This window comes from Balaenoptera acutorostrata, chromosome 9 (assembly GCF_949987535.1).
Source record: "Balaenoptera acutorostrata chromosome 9, mBalAcu1.1, whole genome shotgun sequence".
In the NCBI taxonomy this organism is placed as follows: Eukaryota; Metazoa; Chordata; class Mammalia; order Artiodactyla; family Balaenopteridae; genus Balaenoptera; species Balaenoptera acutorostrata.
The window spans coordinates 24283055-24300790 of record NC_080072.1 but is presented as its reverse complement, the minus strand read 5'-3'; the positions used below and the strand labels follow the sequence as shown (position 1 = coordinate 24300790).

Here is a 17736-nt window from a genome sequence, read left to right as displayed (position 1 = left end):
AGGCTACATTCTTTGCCAGACTGTGAGCTCCTATCTGATTCCCCTCTGCGTGCCCCTCACTGGCGTTTAGTAGGGGCTCAGCCACTGTGAGGTGAGAGGAGCAGCTGACCTCAGGATGAAGTAATATAACAAAAATTGAATTTTGGTTGAGTGTTCATTACTTGTTAGTAAGTATGCTAAATATTTTGCATCCATTATCTCATTTAATACTTATCAACTCTGAGCGGTAGATCCTGATAGTTTCCCCTTCCTGAGTTGCCCCCCAACACACACGCACCCACCATTTTCTATCTCAGCATCCTGCTTTGTTTTCTTCATAGTGCTTTCCACTATCTGAAATTATTAATTTGTTTACTCCCTTATTAGTTGCCTTCTTTACTAGAAATTAAACTTCATGAGAACCAGACATTGTCAGTCTGGCTCGCTACTATAACGCCAGCACCTGTTGCAGTACCTAATATATTGTGAGTACTCGATAAACATTTGTTCACTGAGAGAGCGAATGAATGACTCGCTGTGTCACAGGTAAGAGGCTGAGACTTAGGGAGGTTGAAATGCTTTGCTATAGTCAATGCAGCTCAGAGGGCTGGGGTGGGAATTCTGGTCCTTCCCCCAAGTGGGCGATCCTCGCATGCTGTGCTCCTCCGTTAGGCGCTCTCCTAGCAGGCAGGTCTTAGCGCTCCTAGGAGGAAGGTCTGCTTTCCTGCTGCACCCACTTTCTTCCCTGAAGGTCAGCCTTCCCCAGCTTTCACTTCACCAGCTAAATCCCTTCTAGGCCAAGGCAGGTAGTGAGAGATGCTGTGTGCCAGCCGCCGGATGTGTCCTAAATGCCAGGCATGTTGTTAAACACTCGGGGTAAAATGGTCAGTGAGAAACAGACTCGGCCTCCAAGGAGTTCAAGTGGCAAAGACTGACATTTACAATACCGCCACGCGAAGGCATGCTGAGTCCCTGAACGCCTGGAGGCTGCAAGGGCAAAGCAGGCATCTACCAGACCACCCTCATCACCGGTTCCCTGAAGGCAGACAAGGAGACATTATCTCAACTTAACGCCAATTTTATTCTCTAGTTCGGTGCAGTGAAAATCAGCTGAGGCCTTGAAAGATATTTTCTATGCAACCTAATTAAATGAGTGAGACCTGGGTGCCTGTCACCTCAGGACAAATGAAATTGAAATTGAAACTGATGTCTGACCTAGAGAGACTCCGTCCAGGGGATGGTGACTTGGTGGCAGACCCTTTTGCATGACTCTGTTTGCTGGAGCTCACAAGAACCGACGTGAGAATCGGAGGGAAATGGCTAACTTGCAGCCAGGTTGCTATAGGAAAGTCACAGACTGGCTGTGGTTGAAAAAACTGAAAACATCTGGCTGTACCTTTCTTTAAAAGAGACTATTGGGATCCCCTATAGCAGGGAGGTAGTTTTCTAGTACGTGGTTTAGAGTTTGAGTCTGCCGAGGCCTTGGAAAAATCTTTAGCAATCACCAGAGGTTACCGTCTGTGCTACTGGTAATGAGGCATTACCAGTGACCTGGCTGGATAAATGCAGCCAAGCTGACTTCACAAGTCCCCTCATAGCTGCCTTCACTCAGCATTGAGTCCCCCATCCATGGTTAAAAACAAGGGCCAGGCCTTCTAGTTCCAGCTCTGCCAGCTGTGGAACTTGGGATGTTATTTATTTCTCTACTCCTCACTTCTTTCATCTGTAAAATAGAGTGGTAATGCTATTATACAGGGTTATTATTATGAAAACTGAATGTGAAAATGTTGGTGAAGTGATTAGTTCAGGGCCTAGTAAATAATAGTAGCATCCATTTAGCGAGTACTTATAGGTGTCATTATCTTCATTTTACAGACATGGAAACTTTAGTTTAAAGAGGCCTCTCGCTCAAGGTCATACTGCTGATGTGTACTGGAATGAGGTTTGAAGCCACGTCTCTGATTCTTAGTTGTGTGCTTTTCCACTATCTGTTGCTACCACCACAATAACTAACACAGCTGTCCCACTCCTGGATCTGCACCTCAGCTCATGTTTCATCCAGAGGAAGGAAGGAGAGGAGCAGTGAATAAACATCCCTTTATTTCCGTCTTGGCCTGGGTGACTCTCTCCCTCCATAGACCACTAGGGTGAGGGGGCGGATGGTTGAAGTCTTGGAATCCCAGACTGCCTTGAGTCAGCTGGATTGTAGAGGGCTGGAAGTTGCCAACCGTGCAGCTGTTTTATAAGGAAGGTGAGAACATTTCCTCATGGAGGTGAATTGGTTCTTCAAGTTTCCTTGCTTGGGAAGGGCTGGACATGAACTTACTTATGCTTTGCCCTCAGTGACACAGCATTCCTTGTCCATCAAACACACACATCCTTTACCAGTAAGGCTTAGTCATTTGTAAGAGTAATCATCGTTTATGATACAGCATTTAATCCACAGCTGGTACCCCCAGTGGTTATATGTGCCTGATGGTTGCAGTGACAGTTAGAAAATCAGTGGAGCGTGGGCTTACCTATATAGTAAGCTGTCCAGGAGATTCCTGGGCAGTATCTCTGAGACCAACAAGTTGCCCACAGTTTGCCTGGGAAGACTTGGAATGTTTCTGGAACAATAATTCTTTTGGGGGCTGTTTTGATCATTCACTCAAAAAAACTGTGTTGAGGTTTCACTGGTGGCAGGCACATTATCAGGTACTAGTGATATAGCAGGGAACAAAATAGTTAAGGACCCTTACATCTCAAAACAATTTAGATAGTGATCAGTGCTGTGAAGACAATACAATAGTCTAATGTAATAGCACAGGGGTAGGACGGGTGGCTACTCTAGATTGCTTGGTCAGGGAAAGCCTCAGAGAAGGTGACATTGGGGCTGAGACCTAAGTGTTAAGGAGCCAGCATTCCAAACTGTGAGGGGAGAGCTTTTGAAACTTAACAGCAAATGCAAAAGCCTTAAGACAGGAACAAACTCTGCTTATTTGAGGGGCAGAGAGAGCCACTGTGTCTGGCAAGTGGCATGAAATAGGTTAAAGAGATAGGCAGGGGCCAAATCATGTAGGGATTTGTGGGCCACGGGCTTTATTCTAAGGCTATAGGAAGCCATCGAAGGATTTTTAAGTGGAGCAGTGACATAATCTGTTGCACATTTTAAAAATATTACTCTGAATGCAGTTTGAAAGCTAAACAGTAGTGAAGTAAGAATAGAAGTAGGAAAACCAGTCGGAAGTCAACTGCAGCAGTTCAAGCAAGAGATGGTGGTGGCAGTGGAGAAGAGGAATGGACAGACACAGGATAGAAGTGTGGTGGGAGTGGACTGAACTTGCTGGTGGACTCAGTGGGAGAGGGAGATGGTGCTTCTGAGGTTTTGAGCACAGTGGTTGGCACATATAAAGCACTCAATAAATTAATTATAGCTTTTGACCATTGTTATGAGCGAACGGCCTATTATCAAACACCAAGAGAACAGGCTTGAGAAGCAATCTTGAACCCATTCAAGTGACAGAATGGTGCCTATAGTGCATGTGTGACAGCGGTGTCAGCTCTTCTCTTTTGTTAATAAACGAGGGTTGCAGGTATGATGGTGTATTCAGGAACCAGAAACTCTGATTTTCAGTTAATCTCACCGCCATCAACTCACTGTATAACTTTTAGCCTCTCTTAGCCTTGATTTCTTCATCTAACCATAAAATGTATTGAGCACTTTCTAGGTGCCCGGTACCATGCCAAGCTCTCTCTATATATGTCCAGCACTCTCTCAATATATCAGTCCTCATCTAATCCTCCAGTAACTCTTTCAGGTAGGTACTAAGTTGTCCTCCATTTCCAGGAAAGAGCACTGAACTCAAAATCCCACAGCTAGCAAATGACAAAGCTGTGACTCAAACCTAGGTGTTCCTATCTCTTAAATCCACATTCATAACCCTCTGTGACATGAGAAGTTGGTTTTGAGAGTTGGTGTGCTTCCAATTTCCAACTTTCTACAACTTCTGGACCTCAATTTAAGGTCAGAATGGGACTCAAAACTACTGAGAACTAATATGGGACACTTGAAAAAAAGCCTACTGTTCATTCAGAGATTAGAGATTAATGTCAAGAGTGTATTAATTGATTGATCTTTTCTCCTCTTCCTTTGGTAACTTCTAAGATACAGCAGCTGAGGCAACAGGAAATTTGAAGTCCAGCATTTTATTAAATCTTATGTTTAAGATTTCTGTGGAAGGAAACTGCTTGAGAGAGATTTGGTTTCCATTATTCACTTGCCAAGAAAAGATGAGGAAACTGGGTCGGGTGGATTTCCTGAAGGTGCAGGAAACAGGGAAGGTAAATCCTTGGGCTGTTTTCTGCATCTCACTCCCCTACCCCCTGGAATTGCCTGGGCCCTAATAGAGGCTTTGAGAAGGGTTCCTTTCAGCCCTCACAACAGGAGGTCATCAGTTCTGTGAAATCCAGCAGCGGTGGGGAAGGGAAGGGAGGTTGGGGAAGGCCAACAGAAAGGCAGAGAAAAGGGAAAGCTTGCAGCCCCCATGGCATTTTCCTCTTGAAGTTCAACAGGAAACCAAATAATAACATAGAAGTTATTTCAGAGAGGAGAAACACACACACACACACACACACACACATCTCATCCTCACAGACACTTTGAAACTGCCAGACATTGGCAAGGATGTGGGGAAAATGGGCATTCTCATACCTGTATGAGTAATGATTGTAAATCAGTACAAGTTGATTTCTGGAGGGCAATTTAGCAGGAATATATCAAATCCTTTTAAAAATATTCAATACATAGCCTTTGCTTGGAGAAATATCTGATTCTACGACTGCAGCAGAAAATATACAAGATGAGCCTGGAGCATTTTGTAGTGTCAGAAAGTAAAGGAGTGCTCCCCCCAAACCTCAAAACAACCCTTACATTGGTGAGGGTATGTCAGGGGCCACAGGAGTGGACTAAAAGAGCTCTCAAAGGCCAAAGCTGAACAGTTAGAGCAACAAAATAAATCAAGTAGTATTGGATTATAACCCAGAGTGTAAAAATAAGTATCCATGAGTCCATACTGATATAAACAAACGATCAGTAAATAAATAAATGAAGAAGAGACAAATCGCATGTTCAGAAGAATTTCACATAATTTTTGTAGATACTCTACCTTCAACCAGGGGGAGCACAACTCCTCACTCCTTAGGTGTGTCTGCTCATCGTGACTTCCTTCCAAAGAGTACAGTGTGTGAAGGGGGAAAAAGTAACGTTACAGTGAAGAAACCTCAGCAAATACTACCTCAGCCAGGCGATCGAGGTCAACGTCAACAGCGCTAAGTCATATCAATAGTATGTGCCCTTGGTACGATGTGATGAGAATGGTGCTTGACCTCTTTGATTTTTCCTTCTCAAGGCCCGTAACCATGGCCTAATCATGAGAAAAACATCAGACAAATCCCAAATGAGGGACATTCTACAAAATACCTGACCAGTACTCCTCAAAACTGTCAAGGTCATCAAAAACAAGAAAGTCTAAGAAACGGTCAAAGCCAAGAGGAGACTAAGGAGACCTGATGACTAAATATAATGTGGTATCTCAGGTAAAATCTGGAACAGAAAAAGGACATTAGGGAAAAACTAAGGGAATCTGAATAAAATCTAGACTTCAGTTAATACTAGCATTAATACTAGTGTACCAAATTTGTTGATTCATTCTAACAAATGCACTAATGTAAGATGTTAATAATAGAGGAAACTAGATATTGGAACCCTCTGTACTATCTTTGTAATTTTTACTTTGACCCAGGAGTTTCCCTTCTGGGAATTTTTTTCTTTGGAAATAATTAAGGGTGAACCTAAAGATTCACCAGCGTGAATATGTGTCACAGAGGTGTAGGTTATAGTGAAAAGGTAGAAATAATTTGTGTCCAATAATTAGGTATGATAAATTCATACAACTTAATCATGAACCATAATCTTACAGAAATACATTTCTTGATAAGGAAAGGTATTCATGATTGATAGTTGAATGAAAAAAATAGATTATGAAAGAGCCTGTGAAGTATATATTTTTACATATGCATAGGAGGGGTATAGATGAATATATTTCAATGGCTAATGTTGATTATCACCAGTGGATAACACTATGGGTTTTTTTTTTTCTTTTTATAGAAGCAATATGTGTTTGCTACAGAAAATACAGATCAGCAAAAAACAAAAAGTTACTTTTTGAATTAAAAGAAAAAAGGCTGGAACTGATTCCATTATAAATCCAGCAACAGCAGTAACAGAAGACTCAATCCTAAGGAAGGGAGTTCTGAGAGCAGATGGGACACTGGCAGGCTAAGAAGCCTGCCTGTTACTTCTGTTCAAGTGTCTCCCTGTCACAGGGCCCTGCCTGAACAGGCCTGCTGGTGCCTTTCCATCCTCCACAGAAACGGGCCGCCACCCCAAGTGGAGTGCAAGAAGGGCAGCCACCTATAAAAACGGTAAACAGGTTGCAGGGCACATGGAGATCAAACTTAGCACTGTGGTCAGTGTGTGGACCTGCGGCCGCCCTGGAGCCCCAGACCTCTCTCACAGGTGCCTGTGTCGGTCTGTAGGGGCAGAGGCAGCTGCGAGGGCTGAGAGACAAACCCAGTGTCTACTTCCTTCTCCTACCCTTTTCTGGCATTTTTTCATCTTAAAAAAGAACTTGCAAGTACTTTCCAACTCATTACAGCAACCCTTGGAAATAGATATTATCATCCCATTTTTCAGGTAAAAAATTGAACCTCAGAGATCTTAATCTTCAGTGGCTGTCACTTATTGTCTGGGTAACCAGGGGTCAGAAGATTAGGTTTATGTCTCTCTTCTTACACGAGTGCGTTTTCATATCTGAGGGTTCTGGAGTCTGCATAAGCTGGATCTACCATTTACAAGCTGTGTACCTCAAACAAGTCACGCAGCTTCTCTTGGCCTCACTATTCTCATCTGTAGGATGGAGATGATAATACTTATTCTAAAGCTACTGTTAGGGTTTAGTGAGATTGTTTATATAAATTGCTTAGCACAGTGCCTGGAACATTAAGTCGGCCGTCTGTGAACAGTGGTCATTATTGCAGGAGAGAAGATTCATGAGATCAAGTATAACGTGATCTAGAGAGAGAAGAGCCCTTCTCCCTGTTTCCTGTGATTTGCGAAGGAAGACACAACAAGGCTTGGTACCACTTTAGACTTTAAGAACCACGATGAATTGGGAAATCACGGGAAATCATTTGCCCATAGAGCTCACTGTACTAGGGTGTGTACTAGGTATTGATCAAACAGTACAATTCCTCAACCTGGCATTTAGGCCCAGCCAGAAAAAGAGGTGAAAGAACTTGGAATGTTGAGGTCAGCCTTCAGATTGAGTTGGAGAGGAATGGGGAAAGAGGGCAGTGCATAGGAAGCAAGAGAAAAAAACAGTGTAAATGAGCTCTAATTAATTAGTTCAGCAAATGTGTAAGAAAGGAGCTTCGCTTTTGTCTGGTTTGAATTTTTGTAAATTTCACTTATAACGCGAGGTGTCCTAATTTCCCAGCTGGGGAAACTGGGTCCCAGAGTCACACAGCAAAGCCAGGACTAGAACTGTGAAGTCCTCTGATGTTTTTCTCAGTTAACCCAGGATAAGCGGGGGAGGACATTTACTTTATTTTGTATTTGTATCTCTTTTAAATGTATACTTACATCTCTTAAAACTAATTTATATTAGTTCCACAGGCAACAGCTAAATATGTAAGTGCTGATTCCTTATAGCTCAGTAACCCCTCACTTTCAGCCCAGGCTACTGGGACAGGTGAAGTGGGAGACAAAAGTAGCAGCTCTGCTCTGTCTGGTGGAGGAGTATTTGCGGGTCTGGGTGTCGGGCCCGTCCCCCAGCTAGGCGGATCACTCTCACCGGAAGTGAGCAGCTACAGCCTCAGATTCCCATTAATTCCTCATACAGCGCCTATGTGGCTTCCTTTCTGGAGAATACTACATCTATCTTTGTGCATCTCAACTGAATCCAGCCTTCCTGCCTTGTTGATACCTCTTAATTTCTCCATCCTCTTAAGTGAATAATCCTTTTACATCAATAATGAATAAATAGCCAAGGACTCAGCGATATAAGTGATGCCAAATCAAATTAAGTTGTATTGTATTCTCAGGAAAAGAAACTAACTTGCGAGATCAGAATGCCTACCCACCTCATTTATTAACTTCCTCTTATAAGCGTCCATCTCTGGGGACGGAAGCTGAAAAACTGAGCTGCCTACCTATATGGACTGTCTTAAAGCTTGTCAGGCAGTGAAACACTCCTTGATCTTAATCACTTTATGAGCAGGTGCTTAGGGGCTGAATAGGACTGGGGCTTGGGGCGTGCCTCTAACAGTGCCTTCAATTTCACAGGCACAACAAGACAGAAAGGATTGCTCATGAGGCAGCGCGCCCAACTGGCAGAGGGGACAGAGCATTCTGCTGGCTGGGCTCCTTCGTCCCATTCTGTCACCTGGACCCCTACCCCTAGGGGGTGTTAAATGTCACGTCACTCTCCCGGTCATGATTTAGGAACTCTCAGTTCCTTTAGCTACATTTTTTGTTCTTATACCCCCAAAAATAATTTAGAAAACATTATGCGCCTCCTTGCCCATTTTAACTCCTGAAATTATAAGTCAAGTTTAGATAGTTGAGAAGGATGTTAATTCTGACATACTGCGTAGTATGAGCTTTATATACATTTTCGTCAAAACTTTGGCACTACAGATTTAGCATATTAAATTTACAGGCGAGATTCACTGTGTAATCTCATTGGCAAAGATGGTTTTCATGGTCAAACCATCCAGCCAAATCAGTCTTGCTTTCTGTCAGATCCAAGTCTGATTTCATTTTGTCAATTAAAATAAACATATTAGTACCCATTTCATGACAACCATCTCATTTCTGAATATGAATTCTTAGATCTGTGGATAGACTCTTTGCCAAGAGTTTATTACCTGGATGAAGTAAGGGATTATATCCTTCACTGTTTCTTACCCTGTTCTCATAGGACTCCTCTTAGAAGCAAGGCATTCTAAAATTGTCCCATGGTGAGATTCAGGAGGGTGAGGGGTATGCATTTCTTTTCTGAAGTAGGAGTAAGGTGAGTGTAAAAAGTGAGAGTGGCTGAAGAGAGAACCTGTAGATCACAAGCACGTTCTGGGAGAGGTCATTTTTAACAAAGAGTATGTATGGAAGGTAAGGATCTGGACATTAATTTCCTTTGAATTACCAATGACCAAATACCTCCTGGAAAATCATTAGGTACCACAAAGGTATGTGTACCCTAGTTTTAAAACCGCTGCTTTTAGACACAGCAGCACTCTCAAACTGGGTCAGTCTGTGACTGAGGCCAGTTAACTGGGCTTCGCTCAGTATCTGTCCTCAGCGGTGTTTGGCAGGGACTGACTTTTCTAGACACCTGTCAAGTAGAAGGGTCAGAACCTTGGAACTCAGCCTTTCTTTCTATTCAGTATCTGTAGGTCTGGAGTTGTCATTTAAAAAACTCTCCAAGCAAGCAAAGAAGGGCATTCCAGAAATTTAAGGACATTTGGGGATAGGAGCGCACTTGCTCTGGAATGTAACATTGCAGATGCCAGAAGAACAACATTGAAGGGAAGTTAGGCAGGTATTGATTCTGGATAAGAAGAAAAGCAGGTTGAAGAAGGGAGCCAACATTTTAAAGTATTTCTATTGCATAAAATACATAAAACTCTCATAATAACCCTGTAAGATATACAGTAAGTATTACCACAAGGAAACTGAGACTCAGAGAGGTTGAGCAGCACATCCGAAGTCCCACAGCTCATTAGTGCCCGAGTGGGGATTTGAACCTAGTTTAGTTTGGTGACTTCAAAGCCATTATATAATGCTGCTTCTCTCATGGTAAATACCTACTACAGAATGAGCTACCTATCTAACACCCTTAGTTAGTTTATTCTCAAAACAACAATAACAGAACAGACACTCAAAATTTCAATATCCTCTGAGTATCACTCCCATTATAAATCTAAGTGTGAGTGGCAGATGTTTCAGAGGAGGAGGATAAGTGGCTGAGGTGGAAGGCTGTGTTACTTCCCTTGGAGAAAGTAGACTCCTATGGACTATTTAAGATAAAATCCTGTGAACACAGATCAGCTTATATACAGAGTGAAGAAGGGACATTCAGATGATATCTCACACTAATGATACCGTGTGACCCTCCAGGAGAGACCACACACAGGGTGAACAAAGCTGTATGCTATAGATTCAGTTATGATTTTTTCCTCTTTATTGTTGGAAAAAATTAATTTCATTAATTATGAAAATGAGTATGATTTATTTGAAGATGCTATTCTGGACAAAAATATGTCTCTCTCCCTCCCCTTTCTATCTCTCTTTCCCTCTCCCCCTCCCCCCTCCCTCTGTCAGCTACTAGGCTCTGAAGTCCATGAGGGCAGCTACTGTGATTTCATCTTGTTCATTGTTGTGCCTAGTGTTATGCCTATCACAGAGTAGATAGTCAGATTAACCAGTGATATGCCAGAATTCCAAGGTCTTAGGCTTTTAGACTGTGAGATGAGCTATGTCATTCAGGCCCAAGAACAGATCTCTTTTAGGATAATGAGAAAAGATTTTATCAGTCAGGGCTGATCTTTTCCCCAAGTCAACTCTGCACATCTTATAACAAGGGACCTGGCAACTCGAAAAGAACTTAGTTTATTTATAATTTCATTATACTCAATTTTGGGGGGTTGTTGACCTCTTTGTGAATATGATGAAAATTATGGCCTCTCTCACAGACAAAATTTTGTATACAACTTCAGTAGGTTCATGAACCCTTTAAACTATGCATCTCAAGTTAAGAATGCTAAATAATGAACCGCAGTTTAAGGAAGGGGCACATGCTTGTGCTAGACCTCTCATATTTGAAGGAAAATTGACAAACGAACATTGAGCTTGCTTTGGATATAATACCAAAGGGGAGACTATGGCACTGGTTCCAGCTGGGTCTTGATTCTGGTGAGACTCTTTCATGAAAGACCCTTTTTGTTCCCTTTGGGACAGATGCCACCAAACACTGCTCCTTAATGACGGCCCACTGTCCAGCCCTTCCTAGCATGCACCCTTCATCCCATGATTGGACAACAGGCAGAAAAAGGGAATGGAAATAGGGCAGAGTTTGGATAGTGAAGGTTGCTGAGTTGGTTCTTTTGGCTCCTTAGAGTACGCGTACCTTAATTTCACGTTCCATGTCTCGAAATGTTTTTGCCCTTAGCAGAAGTACTACAGGTCTGTTGTCTAGAATATTCTCCCTTAAAGGCTTTCCCAGATGGATGCAAAAAAGCACAGATTTTTATATAGACGTAGATAATCCCTTGTGATATAAAAAAAATTTCTAGGTCATAGCAGGGCGCTGATGCACCCCAGGCCTGTCCTCTTCCCTAACTCCTGCCTCTACCAGAGGAAGGGGGATTTACCTCCCTTACAAGCTCCCTAGCTTGCCTGCTTCAGACTTTATCCAGCCAAAACTAATCCTTAAGTTTTAAGGATGCAGGCCTTACTATGTGACCGAGGATTTTACATCTCTCAGAGCTCCACTTTCTTCATTTGCCAAATGGGGATAGTAATAATAATAATAATAATAGTCCCTACATCCTAGGATTATTGTGAGGAGTAATAGAAAGAATGGGTGAGGAGCGCTTAGCTCAGTGCCCCTGGCACACTTGATCAAGCTGGCTCTTGTTATTATTTTAAGGACAGTGGCCTCTAGAAGTGGTGGAGGAGGAGAAACTAGGCACATTTGCTGCTCTTGTCCTTCTAAGTGTCCTAGAAGTGTAAGTCTTTTTCTGGCCCTGACTTTTTCTTGCCCTGGTACTTGTATCAACAATGTTCTCTCCCAGGACCAAGCCAGGGAGGCTGTAACCCTGAGCAGCTGAGGCTCTAGCCATGCTTCTGAGACTCACAACTCATTTTTTGGCCACTGAAATACTCCTGACATCTAGGATGCCCTGGTCAAGGCAGTCATGACTGACCATTCTTTCAGCCGCTTCCTTCCCTCGCTTCCTGTTTTTATTTCTCACTCTCTTTTTAAAACAACTATTTATTGAACACTTCGATATGCCTAGCACAGTCCTAGTGCTAGATAAACAGTAGTCGATAAAATAGACAATATTGCTATTCTTTTATGCTCTGGTGGGGGTAGAGGGGAGAGTAAGTAGCAAGCAAATGATTTATAGGACATGATAAGGGCTTATGAAAGAAATAAGATGGAGATGGAGAGTAACCGGGGAGCCCGACTTAGATAGAATACCTTCTCTGAGGAGGTGACATCTGAACCCAGTGACTGTCCCTGTGGCATGAATTAAAACCTTGGCTTTATTCCAAGCGAGAAGGCCATTTGGTGTGCAGAATGATAGCTTCTCTTTGCCTTTCTTCTCTAACAATAGGTGGCTTTAAGGCTTAGGGGACGTCAAACGCCTGATTTTTACCAGCAATGTATTTTGTCAAGTTAAAAAAATATTAGGACCCTCACCTGCTCCTTTAAATAGCTATTTACTTACTATGTACCAGGCACAGGCATTTTATATGTATTATTTGTTCCTCCAGTAACCTAAGAAAGTAGGTTTTATTATCATCATTATCTCTGCAGTCAAATAAAGAAATCAGAACGTAGAGAGGCTAAGTAACTTGCCCCTGGCCACAGTGCCCAGCAGCGATAGGGTTAGGGCTGGAATCCAGGGGAGTCTGACAGCAGAGCCTGTGCCTTCTGTCAGTAGACTAGGCTGCCCCCCTTCTTGTGAAGTCTTAACTCACTTGGTTCTCCTTTCCTTTGTAGTGGTGCCAGTGAAGAAGAAGACACATGAAGACCTGCCATCCCCAGCGGAAAATCAGCCCTTCCCCTTGTGTGTATGCGACGGCGTGTATGTAACGGCTTCTGATTCCTGTGAAAGCTGCCCAGCGACAAACGTGCTTCCACCAGATGCCTCCCCAGATCCACAGCAGGCACATAGCTCTCCAAGGAATGACCAGTTTTACTCTTACTGACTGTGCTTCTCATTCTCTTGTCGTGATAGGTCAAGGAAAATGCCCCTTTGATCAACCAGGAGCAATTAAAGGGTCCTTCAGGTAATGCCTCAATGGCTGCTTTGAACTTACTCAGGAAAGCCGGCCCCTGTCATATTGTATACCCAAACAGTATCACTTCATTAAGAAGGATCTGGAATAATCTTGAAGGGCAGTCAGAATTTGTTTCCCTACCTGCTAATAAAACCACACTTTATTCATATTGAAGCATGGAATAAATGAGGGAAAAGTAGGGCCGAATCAACCCACATAGTTAGTCTCTAAAAGTCCATTTAATACGTCTGTGAAAATGTGGTTTCATGAAATAAGATAGATGGCTTGAAAACAGATAAAGAGTTAAAAGTTAGAAATACATAGAGAGGTTTTTAGTACATGCGGTTACCCAGGATTTCAGATTCATAATTCAGTGCTGTGGAAATGAAAAAAAAAAAAAAAGAAAGAAAAGATTGAAGAGATAGAAAGGAAATGACTTTTTTTTTTTTTTTTCAAAAAAAAGGGGCCAAAGAGATCTGATTAAAAGTTGAAATCGAAATCAGTATTTCTGAACTCAAATTGCCTAAGTTTCCAAAATAGTCACTAAAGGATCTGATGGAACCTGAATTATTTGAGTGGATTCTGAGGTTTTATGGGTCTTGTCACAGCATGAAAGTCTGGAATGTGTATTACAAATGGGAATTTTCAGTGTAGGTTTTGCTCCCCCTCCCCCAGCTTAGCCTAATTTGGCTTCAATGCAGTGTGGGGAGAATTCTTGGCCCTCTGTGGTGTGTTGAATCGAGCTCCATCTCCTGGCAGATATACCTTCCTTTTACTCCAGCGGGGACCCCTCTTCCCCTGGCTCTCCCCACCTCCAGGTCATCTCCCACGCGCTGGCTCTCTCCTCTTAAGTAGCGTGAGCAGACTCACCGTGGTTGGACTCTGGTCTTTCCCCACTCCCAAAGCACATTTCCTTACAACCAAGTTTTTTACTCCTAAATAAGCAATGATGTACTAGGGAATACAAAACTGCAAACTAAAAAACATGCGTCTTCTGAAACAGCAGTTTTACTTAACAAATGGTTTGGAGTCAGGGAATGACATTATTTTTAGATAAAACAAACACAGTTATATTATGAAATAGAATGTTTGTATATATAAACAGTAAAGATAAAATAGGAGACTTCACAGAGAATTTTTATTTGCGAGTGGGGGGTGTGTTACCTCTCCTCTGCCTTTAGTGGTATTTTGGTGTTTGCTTCTGAGAAGTACAATTGGAACTACATCCAAGCAGCCTTAGGGTTTCTGTTGACTCAGGACCTAGACTTCTAGTGGCTCTGAGGCAGAACCAAAGGAGCCTGCACTGAGGGAAATTCCTCTTTTCCTGCCTGCCTGCCTGCCTGCCTGTGTACCTATCACAAAGCTTTAGGGCCAACTGATATGTGTGTGCAGGATGGTTTTGAGGGAGGAACAATGCTTACTTACTATAGGAATCCTGTCTATATCACTGTTCAGTCCTGTGCATGCTATGAAATGATTGTTTCTTTGAGGCCAGGAAGCTACCAGGTGTATATGCTTCTGGGTTAGGATTACCCTTGCTCACTAAATATGTTGTTGGGACATTGGGGCTGAGAGTAGTTTGGGCTGTTTAAAAAGAAAAAAAAAAAAAAAAAAGTATTTTTCTCTCAAACTGGTGGCCAACAAATGACTAAGACATTTTCGGTGCTTTACCTTTCTGCCCACAAAGACTGGAGATTTTGGCATACCACTAATTACAACCCCCAACCACATCCAAAGAAACTACTCCTAAAGGAAGACCAGTGGCCATTCTTAAAAGAGTTTAAAAATCAGAATATTAAGAAGATTTTAGGATTTGGAAGCTTGTGTTGTCTTTCCCCAATAATTATTGTTTAATCTCAAGTAGTAGCCTTATTGTAGCAATGGACAGATCATTGGCTCCTCCATACCTGATCATATGTTATTACTTTAAATCAGTATTTGGGAAACCCAGGCATTTATGCAATGGATATGAATGGAAATACAAACATACATGCCAGCCTGTCTCAATAAATTATCATACTCTGTAATCCTCAAGGAAAGCACTTTTGCTTTTACTTAGAAAGGATTTCAGATTTGCTTTATGGGCTCCTGCTCTTTTCAGCACCTGATAAAACTTTAACCAGGGAAGCATTAAACGCAGCTCAGCAGCTTCTGCCCAGGCTCCTGAGTCCCTGCCGGCAGCGTTTATCAGTGTAAGAACTAAGATGCTTCCTGCAGTGGTACCAGCTTCCCCAGAGCTGGAGCGTGCTTCTCGGCCTTAAGCCCCAGCCTGATGAGACTTCCCTCCTACCAGGTCAGTAAGAGTTGCTCACAACTGTGTCCTAACTGGCTGCAGGGTTTGCAGAAATCCCTAGGGAGAAGTCATCAAAGGAGGCAGGTAATGAATGTCTTCAGAATGAATTGGGTCCTCACAGCAATCCCTGGCTCCCTTCCAAAGGTTGGGTATCTGGAGGCTAAGAGGGGGTTTGTCCTTTGATTTGATTGTCATTAAATCCAGGGCAATTCCAAGAATTGCTTGGAGTCTCTGCTCTGACAGCCTAGAAAGGGAAATGACTTAAAATATTGAGGACCAACTATGAGGACCCATTTCTCAGATGATAACACAGATTTGGAGGGCAAGAGTCACTTGCCTTGAGTTACACAGCTAGGAAGTATTGGAGCCAGGTTTTGTACCCGGCTCTTCCTAACTCTGCGTATGCCTAAAACAGAGAGAGAGAAAAAGGCTGCAGGTTCCCCCGCTGCAGTCTGACCATTCCACTCTATGGATTCTTTTTCAAAATTACATCTTATGGCTATAGTTTAGGCTCAGAAATGGCAGCAAGGTAGCCTTATTCTTCTACTTTAGCAGGTACATTAAGTACACATTGCTAACTTGAGCCTGCCCCCAGGAGTTGGCGGACACCTTTCCTTTTTGGTGCCATCCCCCATAAATAGAGTGTTTTTAGGCCTTCAGGAGTATGGAACTTCTCAGAAATAGTAAAAGTGAGGAGTGTTCTGCTCTCTAACTTTATTTGAAAATGTCAGCTGCTGCACTGCTGCAGAAAAGGAAATCTTCATATTTTAGTAAACCTAGCCAGTCTGTGAGGATGTGGTAATTCAAAGTCCTGTGAACATAGACTTTCCTGCTAACACCTGATGTGTATATGTACACACACACACACACACACACACACACACACACACGCGCGCAGTTTAACAACTAAGAGAAATTCAGAGCAGCTGCCTCATTATCTCGCATACCACTGCAGAGGTTTCTGCCAGCCCTGATTACAAGTGTCACCAGATAATGGGGCTTAGTTGCTTGCTTACAACATGCTAACAAGAAGAGCAACTCCTTGGCAAAGGTTGTCAGCTCCTAAAGCGTTGAGCCAAGGCGACAGCCCTGAGGGAAATTGCACTCCAGCCCTACTCCAAGGTGTCTAATGATAGAGGAAATTTGGACACCCAGACTTTTTGGTGACCTGAGAGTCTGACCACTCTAGTCAGGCCTGAGGGCATGGCTGCAGAATTCACGACTGATAGGAGTGGCAGGGCTTAGGAAGTCCTCTCCTCCACCTAGAAAATATTCTCTTGCCAATACCTGAAATGCCACACTCAGTAGCTGTTAACACATGCTTTTCGATAAGAAAATTAGTTGCATGTTTACGGTGTGCCTAGCACAACTGGAATTTTCTGTTTAAAAAACAAATCTATCTCGTTATGAATGGACTCAGCCCAGCCCTGAGAGAAAAGAAGGCCTGCAGGGGAGACTTCAGATCTCATTAATATTGCCTTACCCGACAGTGTTTCTGAAGCCCCACCGCAGCCCGTTCCAAGAGCTGTAAGGCCCATGGGGACTGCCTAGTAAAACAGTAGCATTTGGAACGAAGAACACACGAGAAACAGCAGAACAAGCGCCAGGGCAGGAAAATAAAAATAAATTAAGACACTAGTGGGTATACTGGTACAAAAAATGCCGCAGAGCCCATGCTGGGCTTGATATGACCTCGAGGGGACAGTAGATTTATACTTAATGGGACTTAAACCTGACCAGTCTTTCTACAGTGACAGGCCACACTGCGTGGATGGGGAGAACCAACGAACCCATTGTCCTCTGCCTGTTTTCCTGTGCAGTCACATTCCCTCCTCAGTCATCTTCCCCTTTCACGCTTTACATTAAACAAGGGAACACTCAGTCTTTCATGGGAATTACACATTTGAGTTAATGTTTCAGTATATCATTTTCATACTGTAAATTATTTTGTAAGAGAGATTTACTGCTATCCCAGGATGTTTGGACTCAGTGCCCCTGTGCATTTGGAAATCAATAAACTATTACTGGAAATACCATTTGTCTCTCAGAGTTGTGCACAGAGGACCCTGCTAGGTGTAAATATTCATGGTGATCTGCATTGTTAACTGTGATAATGCTGGATTTGATAGTGTTTTGGTTATGAGAGGTGGGACACTCATTTGCCCCGACTTCTCTAGTGTAGCGTAGGAGATCTCTGGGAGTGGCAAAAGGACAGACTTAAAGTCATTGTTATTTAAAGAGATGTTTTCTCCTCAAAGTGAAATGATCCATGCCTAGGTTAAATTTTCTGAGCAAAGTAGATTATAAAGTAAAGAATGCTTGGTCCTGAATAATGTTTTCAAATAACGTTAAA

The 17736-nt window shown here is 42.7% G+C and overlaps 1 protein-coding gene across 2 annotated transcripts in view; it reads left to right on the top strand.

The window, feature by feature from the left end:
• TRIM44 (tripartite motif containing 44) overlaps positions 1-14209 on the top strand; it is a 109729-nt gene extending 95520 nt beyond the window's left edge. For both annotated transcript variants that reach the window (XM_057552502.1, XM_057552501.1), the window contains one exon: positions 12810-14209. In XM_057552502.1, coding sequence (XP_057408485.1) covers positions 12810-12821 — 12 coding nt within the window. In that variant the 3' untranslated portion in view covers positions 12822-14209. The remainder of the gene's footprint in view (positions 1-12809) is intronic.
• Positions 14210-17736: the final 3527 nt, after the last annotated feature.